Raw genomic sequence first — 18114 nt, 5'->3', positions numbered from 1 at the left:
CTATTTCCTTATATAAACTTATGTTTGCCCAGATTGTTTCTTCAGACGTATTTCACAAATTGGCGCAAGTATGTGGAATGCTGTATTTATCAACATCATCTAATCAACCTCCCTTGTTTAATATTTTGATTTGCTCGCATTCCATACAAATTTTCTGGTTGTTCCTCGTTCTCTTCAATAGCATTCCCACATGCAACATGCCGCATGTAAATTGCCTGGCTTTCAACATATACCTATGCAACTTTCGACTAGGAGTCGTTGTTTCATATACCGAGCAACGTAACAATTTGTTGACCGCCTTTAAAAAACGTTTCCACCGATTCAACAAAAACTGAGCCAAATGTTTTATCACATGCGACAGATGCTGCTATTGTGCATGTAAAAATGAAAAAGATAGAATAAATAAATGTGTCTTTCAGCCAGGAAACATGTTTCCCAGTGCAAATATTAACCGCGCTGATAATACTGAAGAAGTTGAAGGGTATAATTATTTAGGTCAAATGGTAAAACTAATTAAAAGTAATGATGATTTTTTCTAGTGAATATAAGCATACCATAACAGGTTCAACGCTATTGATAACGCTAAACGGCGAGAAAATATATGTTGGGCAGGAGAGCAGACTGGAGTGAGCTACTGTGGAAGTGATATAGAGAAGTTTGCAGGAGTGACATGGCATATGTTGGCACGGTCGTTCGACTCATAAAAGTGTTTGGCAGTTGGAACATGAATGACAGATTAATTAATTTATTTACTGATTGGTAAAAATGAAAATAAAACACAATCACAAGTTCGATATTTATTGCGGGGACATGGGGATTAATTATAATAATCATATTTTAATTCAACTCTGGTTGTAAAGAAAAACCACCATCTAGTGAAAAATATAAGACATGCAGCGGTTGTTACTATAAGAGATGGAACTTTATCCTCTAAAAAGTAGTTCTCCTCTACTATAGTCTGTGCGCTCCAGGGATTCTGTTCAGGGTATGGCTATGTCGTGATTTACTTCTAACCATTGTGCCAAATCAATCTAATACATATTAATCTCTTTCTTATTTCCCATCTATGTGCCATTTTATTAATTTTTTTAATATTCGGTGAATAGTAAAAAGAAAGTTTGCAGTACAATGACTATCATTTTTAGGAGTATTCTAATATGAATCATCCAAGCAGTGTATTTCAGCCTCTGAGAAAGCAAATAAGATTCTGGGACTGATTGCGCGATCTTTTGATTTCAAAAGTCCATCACTCATTAACAAGCTATATAAATCGTTAGTTCGTCCACATTTGGAATATGCTGTTTCTGTATGGTCACCGAATCTCATTAAAGACATTGACAGACTGGAAAAAGTACAACGGCGAGCCACAAAACTGATTCCAATTATCAAAAATAAATCATACGAAAATCGACTAAAACACATGAATCTGTTTTCCCTAAAAAAGTGTAGACTCAGAGGTGACTTGATACAGGTCTTTAAGATTTTAAAGGGAATTGACAACATCAAAAGTGACAAAATTTTCACATTGAATGAGAATCAGACAAGAAACAATGGTCTCAAACTATCCGGAAATAGATTCAATTTGGAAGTAGGTAGAAACAACTTTGCCAACTGTGTAGTAAATGAATGGAATAAACTTCCTGCACAGGTAGTACAATGTAGTACAGTTCGAAGCTTTAAGAATCAGTTAGATAAATACCTAAGTAAGATGCTGTAATGATTATAATTTATCTTATATTATTTGCTTTTGTTTTGTTATCATTTGTCTGTCTGATTTTCATTTATTATTAGTTATATGTCAATTTATTATTATTTACTATTTACCTGTTTGTTTATTATTTAACTATACCTATGCATTTATTTATGTATTTTATTTGTTATTTACATTATTATAGTTTTTATTTATTGTTTTATTATTAATATGATTTTTTTTTTCGCATCCGACCTAGATATGGATCAAAAGGTCTCCTGTCGGCATGCTCCGCCTTTGTAATCCTTTGATTTCATGACACCTGGCAAGAGAGCATTTTTCCTCCGCCATGTTTCCATGCCGAGATGTCAGAGGTGGGATGTGGTTGGTAATCGTTGTTATCATCCCGAAAAAGCGATATTCATTGTTCCGTACAGCCTTCTTTACTCCATTAAAAAAGTAAATAGCACGTAGATGGGAAATGAGAGAAAGACATGTATTTTATTAATTATTGACATAGTTTTTTATTAATATACTATCATGATTTTTTTTTTGCATCCGACCTAGATATGGACCAAAAGGTCTCCTGTCGGCATGCTCCGCCTTTGTAATCCTTTGTAGGTTGATTTGGCAGAACGGACTCCTTGCAGCATACAGACTATAGTGAGCCGCAGGACGGAAGAATCCACTTGTTGGGCCGTCGCCCGAAGTCTGGAACTCTAAATGTTGTCGCTGCCTGTAAAAAAAAATATATATATATATATATTATTCTAAACTTGTACGTGTTTACTTTCTTAGTTTATGCTGTAAAATTGTTTTGTAATTTCCATACTTTAGAGATTATTTCATTTCTTTTTGTGGTTATTTTGTATATCCATGTAGTTATTTTATATATTCATGTTTTGGCAACATATACATATGTATATAGAAAATGTTTCTGGTAATCCTTCGATGTTTGAACGGAGCTTACCTTGTATTTGTAGAGCAGAAAACTATCTGGCACAGTAAAGGAAAGAAGACTACCAGACTTTAATTCACCAATGTAGAGTTAAGCATACTCTCTACACTTGTTCTAAACATTTTATATGTGTTTTCTTGAATAATTTTGCTGGAAATTTGTCTTGTAATTTCCCTATTTTACATATCCTTAATTTCTTCTTATAATTAATTTGTGAATTTCGTGTAAGAAACATATATCAATCCAGCGGCTGGTGTAATATTTATTCGTTAATATATTTCCACAGAACTAAAACAAACATACTACACTGGATTGATGGAAATCCAGCTTTGCGTAAACCAACTATATCCAGTTTGATCTGAAAAGATTATCCTCTTCATGCATGACGTCATGAAGGAGGTGGGGAGGGGTGGGGTGGGGTGTAGTGGAGGAATGCCTCACTAGGAAACTGTCTTCTAACACGACTTGACTTTAGAATAAAATTAACCTGTTGACTACAGTGACCCTTTCTAAACAGAGTCAAATCATCCGACTTTAATCATAATAAAACGACAAAAATATTTCGCCACAGCAAGAGGCATGGAGGCAGCGTTATTTACATCTTTAGAGTGTAACCTTATTTGTTTGAACGATCGACCTTAAGAGTAGATAATTTGTCAAATAACTACAGTAATAAATGAATACACAACAAAGGGTCTTTCCTCCCTTATAAGAGAGGTGGGCAAGTCAAAGAAGTACATGCAACTCACCCAACCACCTCTCGCAGCAGATTAATTATTATGGATGAAGGGGCTTCTCTCTCTCCCGGGGCACACTGCTGGGGTCTGGGCCACAGCGGGGCTCGACCAGAATTACGATAATACGATAAACGACAGAGGGGAGATGTTTTGTGGCCAATTCAGTTTCGCACTTACTCTTTCTTCTTTGAACTGGTTTTTCGAACCTATTGTATTTTTTCACTGAATATCCCCGGGTTGTTGTGCATGAAGAGGCACCAACACTCCCTTTATCCAGAGTCCCTTTATGCAAAGAGTTAAGACGACTCCGAACACGCCGCCATTTTGAGGCCATTCTACCGAGTTGATGGAAACCTACAGTCGAATTTCACTTCGCGAAAGATGTTACCAAGGAAATCAAAAGCTTGGGAGACACGGCAAAGACTTCTACTTTCATCAAAACTCTCGAAATCGTGGAGATAATTTTTTCTTTTCACGTGTGAATGAGAACAAAAACGAAACTCGTCAAATTTCTGTCTGTAGAGGGGAAAGAAGAGTACGACTTTTCGCCATGAGCCGTCCACGACACATATTTAGGCCCTGGAAATGATCTCTTAGGTCTAAGGACAACGTCGGAAAATCCCATGTTATGGCCTTGTGTACAATTCACACAATATCTCCTCTACTCTCGCTACATGAACCTGTGCTTATAGTTCCATGTGTACCTGCTGGGGGAAGAACCTTGACAATTAAGCCCCTGAAACCGCCTCGCAGACGAAGGACGGCGCCAGTGAGTTGCTGTTGTGGGCCGTGGCGTAGAGACGGTCATACACGTGCCCTGCTGGCATGAGGGTCATCACTTGCATACCTGAGTCCAGCGACGGCGATGCGGGGAACCAACTGAAAGAAAAAAAAGTGAGAGTTGAAGATTATAATTTTTATTCTTATTTTATTTTATTCTATTTTTTTATTTTTTTTGTTTCAATTTTTATTTTATCTTTAATTTTTATTTTTATTTTTATTTTTATTTTTACTTTTATTTTTATTTTTATTTTTATTTTTATCTTTATTTTTATTTTTATTTTTATCTTTATATTTGTTTTTATTTTTATTTTCATTATCATTTTTCTTCTCCGCGGTAAAGTGCAGCGTCCTCTGGGCTTCTGAATTTCCTTTCCAGTCGGGGGAGTGGGAAGTGGAGAATCTATACTAATGGAACACTATGCCAGACAATAAATATGTCCCGGTTTCTCACAAAACTGCCGGGATTTCTTTTTAATTCACTGACAGGTAGCGTCAAAAGCAACGAGGGGCGAGAGGGGGGGGGCAACGATCAACCAAGACATAATTTTCTTCCTTCCTGCGCCCCCCCCCATACCTCCCCCCCTGCCGAGCATTAGCCAGAAGAAAGTCTGTCAAGTACAACGGAAAGGTTGGAAGACGACATGAATCGACAGAAACAGAATTATTTGACAGTGACCCCCAGCAATTGAATTTCGTCCATAACTTGTCACCTTACACTTTGAACATAATCTTTAACCTACCCCAGCGTTTGAATTTGATATAGTCATGTCATTCTATACATGATATTTTCATTCAAGCATTTGATTTATGTGTGAGATGCCATACTGTATTTGAAGATGTGACTAGAACGTATGAAATTTGTCTGTCATCCTACTTTAGACCGTTATCCCATCGTTTGAATTTTGTCTACAGATTGTCATTGTACACTTTGAAATTAACTTTCATCCTACACAAAATATTTTTATTCTAGCGTTTGGTTTATGAGGGGGTGTCCTACAATCGCACGCACGCGTGTGTATGTGTGTGTATTTACCTAGTTGTATTTACCTAGTTGTATTTTACAGGAAGGGGAGCTATGCTCGTGGTGTCCCGTCTTCATATCTCATTTTATCTAAACTGTTTTTAAATTCATGTATTGTTTTGCACACACCACTTTCTCATCTAACTTGTTCCAACTGTCTATTACTCTGTGAGGAAAACTGTTCTTTTTCAGATCTCTTCTATAACTGTCTTTCTTGGTTTTCTTTCCGTGAGCTCTTGTATTTCTATCATCCCATATTATTAGATCCTCTCTATCAATAGTTTCTATTCCTTTCATGATTCTGTAAATAATTATCAAATCGCCTCTCTCTCTTCTTTGCTCTAATGTCTGTAGCTCAAGTTTCGCTAGTCTCTCTTCATATGATAGTTTTGAGAGTGCTGATGCCAATTTTGTAATTGCTCTTTGTATTGTTTCAAGTTTTGTTATACATTTTTTTTTGTACTTGGTGACCACATCGTTGCTGCATATTCCAATCTTGGTCTTATCAAAGTGATTAGTATTTTCTTCGCCATTTCTTCATCCAGGTACATAAATGCCACTTTGATTGTTCTTATCAAATTATAAGTTTCTCTAAAAATCTTGTTTATATGTTTCTCAAGTGATATATTATTCATAATAATGACTCCTAGGTCCTTCTCATTTTCTACTTTTTTATTCCTTCTTCTCCCAATTTATATGATCCTGCTATTTTTTTTCCAAATTCCATTATACTACACTTCTTAGTATTGAACTCCATCTTCCACTTCTTACTCCATTCCCATACTTTATTGATATCACTCTGTAGTGACTCACAATCTTCTTCCGTGTTCACTTTTTTTTTAACAGTTTTGCATCATCTGCAAAGAAGCTCATATAACTTTTAATTTCTTCATCAATATCATTAATATATATAGCAAACATTATTGGGGCCAGAACAGTTCCTTGTGGAACACCACTTATTACTTCATCCAAATTAGAGTGTTTGTCTCTTATCACTACTGTCATTTTTCTTTCTTGCAAAAGTCTTCCATCCATTTAAGCAGTTTCCCTGTATTCACCCTTCAGTTTCTAATTTCTTAAATAACTTCTTATGTGGTACTTTGTCAAAAGCTTTTTTTAGGTCTAGAAATGCACAATCAGCCCATCCATCTCTTTCTTGTATGATGTCTATTAGCCTTGAATAGAAACATATTAAATTGGTGACGCATGATCGTCCTTGTCTGAATCTAAATTGCCTTGCATTTAGCACGTTGTTTCTTTCTAAATACCTTACCCATCTACTTTTGATAATTCTTTCACAAATTTTTGCTATTGTACTTGTTAGAGAGACTGGTCTATATTTAGTAGGGTCTTCTTTATTTCCCCCTTTATATATAGGTACTATATTTGCTCTTTTTCAATCTTTTGGAACTTTTCCTTCTTTCAAGGAACTGTTTATCATGCTATGTATTTTGTCTGCCAGTTCATTTCTGCATTCTCTCAAAATCCAATTTGCTATTTCATCTGGTCCATGTGATTTTCTGACATCAAGGTTACTCAAGTGTTTAATTATTTCATTCCTTGTTACTTCTATTTCTTTCATAGGGAGGACTTTCTCCTCCCATTCGATCTCTCCAGGTAGTATGTTCTCCCTTGTAAACATCGATTTAAAATGCTTGTTCATAATTTCTGCCATTTCTATCTCCTCTGTGTATTCAACTCCTCCTTGTCGTAGTTTCTCTAATTCTTGTTTGTTTTTCAGTTTGTTGTTTACAAATCTGTAAAATAGTTTTGGTTGATCTTTACATTTTTCTATGACATCTTTTTCATATTTTCTCTTTTTCTCTCTGCACACTTGTACATATTCATTTCTATAACTAGTATATATTTTCCATTTTTCAGGTCTTTTGTCTTTTTTCCATTTTGCCCAAGGTTTATCTCTTTTGTCTTTTAACTCCCTACAACTTTTGTTGTACCAGCACTTTACATTTTTTTTTGTCTTGGAACATACTTTTCCACTCCTTTTTTTTTTTTTTTAATAATTTTTTGTTAAAATATTCCATTTCTCTTCCACTCTTTGTATATTCTTTCCCAGTTTTCTTTTTGAAAGAATTCTCTTATTTGATCAAAATTTGTTTTTTCATACATCAATCTTCCTTTTCTATATTGTTCATTTCTTTTCATGTATTTTTCCTCATTTAGTTCCAGTTCAACCAATATGTGATCACTTTTACTTAGTGGTGTCAAATATTCAATCTTTTCCACTATTTCAGGTTCTGATGTGATTATTGGGTCCAGTCTCGATGGTTCTTCTTCATTTCTATACCTAGTGTTCTCTTGAATCCATTGTGTCATTGTATGGTCAATAATCATCTCGAGTAGAACATTTCCCCATGAGTCGTCTCCACCCTTTACTGTCATCTCTTCCCAGCAGACTTCTTTGCAATTAAAGTCGCCCATTATAACTATTCTTCCTCCATCTTCCATTATTTTATTCAATGTTATCCTTGTGTCTTCTAACATACTTTTATGTTCACTCTCTTCCCACGAGGCTGTTTTTGGAGGCACATAATTTATTACAAACTTTCTGCTCTTCTTATCTCTGTCTTCCACTTCGATCATAATCATCTCTACTGTATTCTTTCCATATGTGACACTCCTCACGTTTATATCCTTCTTAGTCAGAAACATAACTCCACTCCCTTGTTTTGTCTCTCTGTTTCTAATCCAATAGTTATATGCATCATGTCCTACACTGTTGGGTGGTAGTGGACCTATTAATTTTGTCTCTACAATTCCCATTATGTCCGGTTCTTTTTCCTACAGATAATCATTCAGTTCGTTCAATCCTGTTATTAACCCATCTATATTTGTGTACGACACTCTTAATTTTCTGCTACTTCCATTGTATCTTCTGTTTCCCTTATGTTTTTCTCTGTTATGACCCATCTCCTCACTTTCATATTCACTACTCTCCAACAGAATTCCTCTTTTCCTGACCCTGTTCTGTTCTGTTTTTTCCTTAGCTTTTTGTCTTTTCATTTTTTCTTCCTCTCTTTCCTCTTTATTCATTTCTCTTTTTATCCATACCTTTTTATATTGTTCACTGTTTGCTAGTTTCCCTGTTTTCGCTAAGATATTCTCTGCTGTCGTTTGTGACCTGAATTTAATCTTAATTGGTCTGGTCTTATCTGTACTATATTTTGCAAGACTATATATTTCTTCAATTTGTTTTCCTATTTCAGGTTCATCTTCCTGAACTAATTCTAATAAACTGTTTACTTTTTCTTTTTCCTCTTTAATTCTTGTAGTCCTATTTAGATTATACTTTTCTTCCATCCCTAAAATAATTATACATTTCTTTTTATCTGCTAAGTCTCTTACTATATTCTCTTTCTGTCTCATCACTTTAATAACTGTGTCTTCAGTTTGTTCTTTCATTTGCTGTTTTACTATTTCATTAAATGCAACTTTGTTGTTTTCTTGGATTTTTTTCCAACCCTGTGCTTCTTTTGCTATGGATTCTTTATTCTCTTTATTATTATTCTTTAATTCCTCATTCTCATCTTTTACTTCTTTTAACTGTCTTTTTAATACTTCTATTTCTTTAGTTAGTTTTTGGTTCACCTTCTCTAATTCTTCCAATTTTTCAACTCTCTGCGTGATCCTCGTGAGTTCACCGAACCTATCCTCCCAATGTTTGACAATTTTTTCAAGTTTTTCTTCTAGGTTTGCTAATCGGGGAGGGTTGGCATCCCCCCCCCACATTAAATAATTGGAAATTGTTATCTTCCCTATCCATTGTGCTGCTCGTATCTATATTTCTAATCTTTACACTTTTGTTAGTCCCTTCCTCGTCACTAAATTCTGGGCCGCGTTTGTTTATATGGTGTCTGTCTGCCTGGACCAAGTCCTATCCTTCTTCATCTCCTTCCATTTTCCTCAGTAATCCCTCCCCTTCTCCTTTTTCATCACCTTCCCACTACACCACGAGCTTTCCCCTTCCGTGTAAACACAAAAAGGTATTTCCTTGACGTTGAGATCCACGAAAATTTTACTTTTTCTTCGGAGCTCCAATCTTCACCGTCCATCCGACGAATGTGTGTGTGTGTGTGTATTCACTTGGTCTTTGGATCATGTGTTGGACTCGTGATCGACAGCTATTTCCCTCCTGGAAGAGAGCTCAGAGCTCGTAGGTCCGATCTATGGGTAATGCACACACACACACACCCAACTCCCCGCCCACGCGAGTCAGAGTAACGACCCGAAGCGCAGCGGTACCGAAATAATTTCGGCCCTGGGCAGGATTCGAACCAAGAACTACGGGCCACTATGGTGGCAGTTCAGCGCTCTACCAACTGCGCCACCGAGTGTGTGTGTGTGTGTGTGTGTGTGTGTGTGTGTGTGTGTGTGTGTGTGTGTGTGTGTATGTGTGTGTGTGTGTGTGTATGTGTGTGTATGTGTTTGTGTATGTGTGTATGTGTGTGTGTGTATGTGTGTGCAGGTGTGTGTGTATGTGTGTGCATTTACCTAGTTGTATCTTACGAGAAGGGGAGCTACGCTCGTAGTGTCTCGTCTTTGTATGTCTTGTGTGTATGTGTGTGTGTGTGTGTGTGTGTGTGTGTGTGTGTGTGTGTGTGTGTGTGTGTGTGTGTGTGTGTGTGTGTGTGTGTGTGTTTACCTAGTTGTATCTTGCGAAAAGGGGAGCTACGCTCGTAGTGTCCTGTCTTTGTATCTCGAGTGTGTATGTGTGTGTGAGTGTATGTGTGTGTGTATGTGTGTGTGTGTATGCGTGTGTGTGTATGTGTGTACGTATGTGTGTGTATGTGTGTGTATGAGTGTGTATGTGTGTGTATGTGCGTGTGTGTGTATGTGTGTGTATGCGTGTGTGTATGTGTGTGTGTGTGTGTGTAAGTGTGTGTATATGTATTTACCTAGTTGTATTTACCTAGTTGTATTTTACGGGAAGGGGAGCTATGCTCGTAGGGTCCCGTCTTCATATCTCATTTTATCTAAACTATTTTTAAATTCATGTATTGTTTTTGCAAACACCACTTTCTCATCTAACTTGTTCCAACTGTCTATTACTCTGTGAGGAAAGCTGTTCTTTTTCAAATCTCTTCTATAGCTGTCTTTTTTTATTTTCTTTCCGTGTCCTCTAGTATTTCTGTCATCCCATTTTATCAGATTCTCTCTGTCAGTAATTTCTATGCCTTTCATGATTCTGTAAATAGCTATCAAATCTCCTCTCTCTCTTCTTTGCTCTAGTGTCTGTAGTTCAAGTTTTTCTAGTCTCTCTTCATATGATAGTTTTGAGAGTGTTGGTGCCAGTTTTGTAATTGCTCTTTGTATTCTTTCAAGTTTTTTTTTATACATTTTTTTGTACTTGGTGACCATATCGTTGCTGCATATTCCAATCTTGGTCTTATCAGGGTGATTAGGATTTTCTTCACCATTTCTTCATCCAGGTATGTAAATGCAACTTTGATTGTTCTTATTAGATTATAAGTCTCTCCAAAACTCTTATTTATATGTTTCTCAGGTGACATATTATTCATAACAATGACTCCCAGGTCCTTCTCATTTTCTACTTTTTTTATTCCTTCTTCTCCCAATTTATATGCTCCTGTTATTCTGTTTTTGCTTTTTCCAAATTCCATTATACTACACTTTTTTGTATTGAACTCCATCTCCCATTTCCTACTCCATTCTTGTACTTTATTTAGATCTCTCTGTAGTGATTCACAATCTTCTTCAGTTTTCACTCTTTTCAGTAGTTTTGCATCATCTGCAAAGAAGCTCATATAGCTTTCTATTCCTTTATCCATATCATTAATATATATAGCAAACATTATTGGGGCCAGAACTGTTCCCTGCGGAACACCGCTTATTACTTCATCCCATTTTGAGTGTTGGTTTCTTATCACTACTCTCATTTTTCTTTCTTGCAAAAAGTCTTCCATCCAATTTAGTAGTTTGCCCTGTATTCCTCCTTCAGTTTCTAATTTCTTAAGCAACTTCTTATGTGGTACTTTGTCAAAAGCTTTCTTTAGATCTAAAAATGCACAGTCCGCCCATCCATCTCTTTCCTGTATTATATCTATTAGCCTTGAATAGAAACATATTAAATTGGTGACGCATGATCGTCCTTGTCTGAATCCAAATTGCCTTGGATTTAACACTTTGTTTTTTTTCTAAATATTTTACCCATCTACTTTTGATAATTCTTTCACAAATTTTTGCTATTGTACTTGTTAGAGAGACTGGTCTATAGTTGGTAGGTTCTTTATTTCCTCCTTTGTATATAGGTACTATATTTGCTTTTTTCCAATCTTCTGGAACTTTTCCTTCTTTCAAGGAACTATTTAGTATGCTATGTATTTTGTCTGCATTCTTTTAGTATCCAGTTTGCTATGTCATCTGGTCCATGCGATTTTCTGACATCAAGATTACTCAAGTGTGTTAATATTTCATTCTTTGTTACTTCTATTTCTTCCATAGGGGGGACTTTCTCTTTCCATTCGTTCTCTTCAGGTTGTATGTTCTCCCTTGTAAACACTGATTTAAAATGTTTGTTCATAATTTCTGCCATTTCCATTTCCTCAGTGTATTCAACTCCCTCCTGTCTTAATTTCTCCAAGTCTTGTTTGTTTTTCAGTTTATTGTTTACAAATCTGTAGAATAGTTTCGGTTGATCTTTACACTTTTCTATGATATCTTTTTCATATTTTCTCTTTTCTTCTCTGCACATTTGTACATATTCATTTCTATAGCAGGTATATATTTTCCATTTTTCAGGTCTTCTGTCTTTTTTCCATCTGGTCCAGGCTTTGTCTCTTTTGTCTTTTAACTCCCTACAGCTTTTGTTGTACCAGCATTTTACATATTCTTTTTCTTGTTTTTGTCTTGGGACATACTTTTCCACTCCTTTTTTGTAAATTTTTGTCAAAATATTCCATTTCTCTTCTACTGTTGTTTCTTCTTTGTATATTTCTTCCCAGTTTTCCTTTTGAAAGAATTCTCTTATTTTATCAAAGTTTGTTTTTTCATACATCATTCTTCCTTTTCTATATTGTTCATTTCTTTTCATATATTTTTCTTCATTAAGTTCCCGTTCAATCAATATGTGGTCACTTTTACCTATTGGTGTTTTATATTCAATTTTGTCCACTATTCTAGGTTCGGATGTAATTACTAGGTCTAGTTTCGATGGCTCTTCTTCATTTCTATACCTAGTGTTCTCCTGTATCCATTGTGTCATTGTATGGTCAGTAACCATCTCGAGTAGAGCGTTTCCCCATGAGCCGTCTCCACCCTTTACTGTCATCTCTTCCCAGCAGACTTCTTTGCAATTAAAGTCGCCCATCATAACTATTTTTCCTCCCTCTTCCATTATCTTGTTTAATGTTATCTTTGTGTCCTCTAACATACTTTTATGTTCACTCTCTTCCCATGAGGCTCTTTTTGGGGGCACATAATTTATCACAAACTTTCTGTTCTTCTTATCTCTGTCTTCTACTTCCATCATTATCATTTCTACTGTATTCTTTCCATATGTGACACCCTTCACGTTTATATCCTTCTTAGTCAGGAACATAACTCCACCCCCTTCCTTTTTCAATCTGTTTCTAATACAATAATTATATGCATCATGTCCTACACTGTTGGGTGGTAGTGTACCTTTTAATTTTGTTTCTACAATTCCCATTATGTCTGGTTCTTTTTCTTTCAAATAATCATTCAGTTCATTCAATCCTGTTATTAATCCATCTATATTTGTGTAAGACACTCTTAGTTTTCTGCCACTTCCATTGTGTTCTCTGTTTCCCTTTTGTTTTCTCTTGTATGTCGACTTTCTTTAGTTTCATATTCACTACTCTCCAATAGAATCTCTCTTTTTCTGACTCCGTTCTTATCTCGTTTTTTTCCTTTGCTTCAAGTCTTTTCTGTTTTTCTTCCTCTCTTTCCTCTTAATTCATTTCCCTTTTTATCCATACCTTTTTATATTGTTACTTGTTGCTAGTTTCCCTGTTTTGGATAAGATATTCTCAGCCGTAGTTTGTGACCTGAATTTAATCTTGAATGGTCTGGTCTTGTCTGTACTATATTTCCCTAGCCTGAATTTCTCTTCGATTTGTTTAATTATTTCTGGTTCATCTTCCTGAACTAATTCTAGTAAATTTCTTACTTTTTCATTTTCCTCTTTGATTCTTGTGGTTCTATCTGGGTTATGTTTCTCTTCCATTCCTAATATAATTATACATTTCTTTCTGTCTGCTAAGTCTCTTACTATATTCTCCTTCTGTCTCATCACTTTAATAACTGAGTTTTCAGTTTGTTCATTCATTTGCTGTCTGATTATGTCAGTGAATGCAACCTTGCTATTTTCATGAATTTTTTTCCAACCCTCCTTGTTCTCCTTATTATTCTCCTTTAAGACTTTATTCTCATCTTTTACTTCTTTTAACTGTTGTTTTAATTCTTCAATTTCCTTGGTTAAGTTTTTGTTCGCCCTCTCTAGTTCTTCCAATTTTTCAACTCTTCGTATAATACTGTCAACATTACCGAACCTACGCTCCAAGTCCTCGATCATCTTATCGACCTTCTCTTCTAGTCTTGTCAGTCTAGTTGTGTCCCCCCCACCCTCTTTAATTCCCTGGAAAATATTCTCATCACTTTCTACTGTATTGCTCTTATCTATACTTCTAATCTTTACATTTTTATTAGACATTTCATTGTCGTCGGGGGGCCTTTTGTTTACCTTTCGCCTGTCTGCCTGGGCCAAGTCTACTCCTTCCTCATTTCCTTCCATTTCCCTCAGTAATCCCTCCCCCTTTCCTCTTTCCCTACTTTCCTACTACTCCACGAGCAATTTCCCCCCCACCCTGTAAATACTTTAGGCACTTCTCTTTGCGTTGGGATCCACAAACTTCAATTCTCTTCAGAACGTCTTCTAAGCCGTCCATTCGTTGAAGTGTGTGTGTGTGTGTGTGTGTGTGTGTGTGTGTGTGTGTGTGTGTGTGTGTGTGTGTGTGTGTGTGTGTGTGTGTGTGTGTGTGTGTGTGTGTGTGTATGTGTGAGGGTGTGTGTGTGTGTATGTGTATGTGTGTGTGTGTGTGAGTGTGTGTAAATGTGTATTTACCTAATTGTATCTACCTAATTGCAGTATACAGGAAAGTATGTGCGTATCTACTTCATGGTATTTACCTTAAACACAGGAAAGAAGCAACGCTTATTGGATCTGGTCTATTACTGTGTGCGTGTATTTACCTAGTTGTATTTTACGGGAAGGGGAGCTATGCTCGTGGTGTCCCGTCTTCATATCTCATTTTATCTAAACTGTTTTTAAATTCATGTATTGTTTTTGCACACACTACTTTCTCATCTAGCTTGTTCCAAATGCCTATTACTCTGTGGGAAAAGCTGTTCTTTTTCAGATCTCTTCTATAACTGTCTTTCTTGATTTTCTTTCCATGCCCTCTTGTATTTCTATCATCCCATTTTATTGGGTTCTCTCTATCAATAGTTTCTAATCCTTTCATGATTCTATGAATAGTTATCAAATCACCTCTCTCTCTTCTTTGCTCTAATGTCTGTAGCTCAAGTTTCGCTAGTCTCTCTTCATATGATAGTTTTGAGAGTGTTGATGCCAATTTTGTAATTGCTCTTTGTATTGTTTCAAGTTTTGTTATACATTTTTTTGTACTTGGTAACCACATCGTTGCTGCATATTCCAATCTTGGTCTTATCAAAGTGATTAGTATTTTCTTCACCATTTCTTCATCCAGGTACGTAAATGCCACTTTGATTGTTCTTATCAAATTATAAGTTTCTCCAAAAATCTTGTTTATATGTTTCTCAGGTGACATATTCATAATAATGACTCCTAGGTCCTCATTTTCTACTTTTTTATTCCTTCTTCTCCCAATTTATATGATCCTACTATTCTTTTTTGCTTCTTCCAAATTCCATTATACTACACTTCTTAGTATTGAACTCCATCTCCCACTTCTTACTCCATTCCCATACTTTATTGAGATCACTCTGTAGCGACTCACAATCTTCTTCAGTGTTCACTTTTTTCAACAGTTTTGCATCATCCGCAAAGAAGCTCATATAACTTTTGAATTCCTTCATCAATATCATTAATACATATAGCAAACATTATATGGGCCAGAACAGTTCCTTGTGGAACACCACTTATTACTTCATCCAAATTAGAGTGTTTGTCTCTTATCACTACTGTCATTTTTCTTTCTTGCAAAAAGTCTTCCATCCATTTAAGCAGTTTGCCCTGTATTCCTCCTTCAGTTTCTAATTTCTTAAGCAACTTCATATGTGGTACTTTGTCAAAAGCTTTTTTTAGGTCTAGAAATGCATAATCAGCCCATCCATCTCTTTCTTGTATTATATCTATTAGCCTTGAATAGAAACACATTAAGTTTGTGACGCATGATCATCCTTGTCTGAATCTAAATTGCCTTGGATTTAGCACATTGTTTTTTTTCTAAATACCTTAGCCATCTACTTTTGATAATTCTTTCACAAATCTTCGCTATCGTACTTGTTAGAGAGACTGGTCTATAGTTAGTAGGATCTTCTTTATTTCCCCCTTTATATATAGGTACTATATTTGCTCTTTTTCAATCTTTTGGAACTTTTCCTTCTTTCAAGGAACTGTTTACCATGCTATGTATTTTGTCTGCCAGTTCATTCCTGCATTCTTTCAAAATCCAGTTTGCTATTTCATCTGGTCCATGCGATTTTCTGACATCAAGATTACTCAAGTGTTTCATTATTTCATTCCTTGTTGCTTCTATTTCTTTCATATGGGGGACTTTCTCCTCCCATTCGATATCTCTAGGTTGTATGTTCTCCCTTGTAAACACCGATTTAAAATGCTTGTTCATAATTTCTGCCATTTCTATCTCCTCTGTGTATTTAACTCCTTGTCGTAGTTTCTCTAATTCTTGTTTGTTTTTCAGTTTGTTGTTTACAAATCTGTAAAATAGTTTTGGTTGATCTTTACATTTTTCTATGACATCTTTTTCATATTTTCTCTTTTCCTCTCTGCACACTTGTACATATTCATTTCTATAACTAGTATATATTTTCCATTTTTCAGGTCTTTTGTCTTTTTTCCATTTTGCCCAAGGTTTATCTCTTTTGTCTTTTAACTCCCTACAACTTTTGTTGTACCAGCACTTTACATATATTTTTTTTTCTTGGAACATACTTTTCCACTCCTTCTTTATAAATTGTTGTCAAAATATTCAATTTCTCTTCCACTGTTGTTTCCTCTTTGTATATTATTCCCCAGTCTTTTTGAAAGAATTCTCTTATTTTATCAAAATTTGTTTTTTCATACATCAATCTTCCTTTTCTATATTGTTCATTTCTTTTCATGTGTTTTTCCTCATTTTGTTCCAGTTCAACTAATATGTGATCACTTTTACTTAGTGGTGTCTTATATTCAATCTTTTCCACTATTTCAGGTTCTGATGTGATTATTAGGTCCAGTCTCGATGGTTCTTCTTCATTTCTATACCTAGTGTTCTCTTGAATCCATTGTGTCATTGTATGGTCAATAATCATCTCGAGTAGAACATTTCCCCATGAGTCGTCTCCGCCCTTTACTGTCATCTCTTCCCAGCAGACTTCTTTGCAATTAAAGTCGCCCGTTATAACTATTCTTCCTCCATCTTACATTATCTTATTCAATGTTATCCTTGTGTCTTCTAACATACTTTAATGTTCACTCTCTTCCCACGAGGCCGTTTTTGGAGGCACATAATTTATTATGAACTTTCTGCTCTTCCTATCTCTGTCTTCCACTTCCATCACAATCATCTTAACTCTATTCTTTCCATATGTGACACTCCTCACGTTTATATCCTTCTTAGTCAGAAACATAACTCCACCCCCTTGTTTTATCTTTCTGTTTCTAATCCAATAGTTATATGCACCATGTCCTACACTGTTGGGCGGTAGTGGACCTTCTAATTTTGTCTCTACAATTCCCATTATGTCCGGTTCTTTTTCCTACAGATAATCATTCAGTTCGTTCAATCCTGTTATTAATACATCTATATTTGTGTAAGACACTCTTACTTTTCTGCTACTTCCACTGTATTTTCTGTTTCCCTTTTGTTTTTCTCTGTTATGATCCATTTCTTCATTTTCATATTCACTACTCTCCTGTTCTTTTCTCGTTTTTTTTTCTTAGCTTCTTGTCTTTTCGTTTTTTCTTCCTCTTTTTCCTCTTTATTCATTTCTCTTTTTATCCATACCTTTTTATATTGTTCACTGTCAGTTAGTTTCCCTGTTTTTGCTAAGATATTCTCCGCTATCCTTTGTTACCTGAATTTAATCTTAATTGGTCTGGTTTTATCTGTACTATATTCCCCTAAGGCTATACATTTCTTCAACTTGTTTCCCTATTTCAGGTTCATCTTCCCGAACTAATTCTAATATATTGTTTACTTGTTCTTTTTCCTCCTTAATTCTCGAAGTCTTGTTTAAGTTATACTTCTCTTCCATCCCTAATATAATTATACATTTCTTTTTATCTGCTAAGTCTCTTACTATATTCTCCTTCTCCCTCATTACTTTAATAACTGTATTTTCAGTTTGTTCTTTCATCTGCTGTGTCACTATGTCGTTAAATACAATTTTATTGTTCTCTTGGACTTTCTTCCAATCCTGTGCTTCTCTCTATTATTCTCTCTATTATTCCTCTTTAATTCCTCATTCTCATCTTTTACTTCTTTTAACTGTTTTTTCAATTCTTCTACTTCTTTAGTTAGGTTTTGGTTTTCCTTCTTTCGTTGTTCCAATTTATCAACTCGCTGCGCAATCTGTGTAAGTTGACCTAACCTACTTTCCCAGTGTTGAGCCATTTTTTCTAGTCTTTCCTCTAGCCTTGCTAATCGGGGGAGGTTGGCAT

The 18114-nt window shown here is 35.5% G+C and overlaps 1 protein-coding gene across 1 annotated transcript in view; it reads right to left on the bottom strand.

Moving 5' to 3' along the window:
- Positions 1-784: 784 nt before the first annotated feature.
- LOC143026555 (uncharacterized) overlaps positions 785-18114 on the bottom strand; it is a 35681-nt gene continuing 18351 nt past the window's right edge. Inside the window, exons 4-5 of the mRNA XM_076187138.1 lie at positions 4090-4264; positions 785-2426 (exon numbers count right to left, since the gene is read on the bottom strand). Coding sequence (XP_076043253.1) covers positions 4114-4264 — 151 coding nt within the window. The 3' untranslated portion in view covers positions 785-2426; positions 4090-4113. The remainder of the gene's footprint in view (positions 2427-4089; positions 4265-18114) is intronic.

The sequence above is a fragment of the Oratosquilla oratoria genome, chromosome 1, assembly GCF_046742065.1.
Source record: "Oratosquilla oratoria isolate Oo_2021 chromosome 1, ASM4674206v1, whole genome shotgun sequence".
Classification (NCBI taxonomy): domain Eukaryota; kingdom Metazoa; phylum Arthropoda; class Malacostraca; order Stomatopoda; family Squillidae; genus Oratosquilla; species Oratosquilla oratoria.
This window is presented reverse-complemented; position numbering and strand designations above follow the sequence as displayed.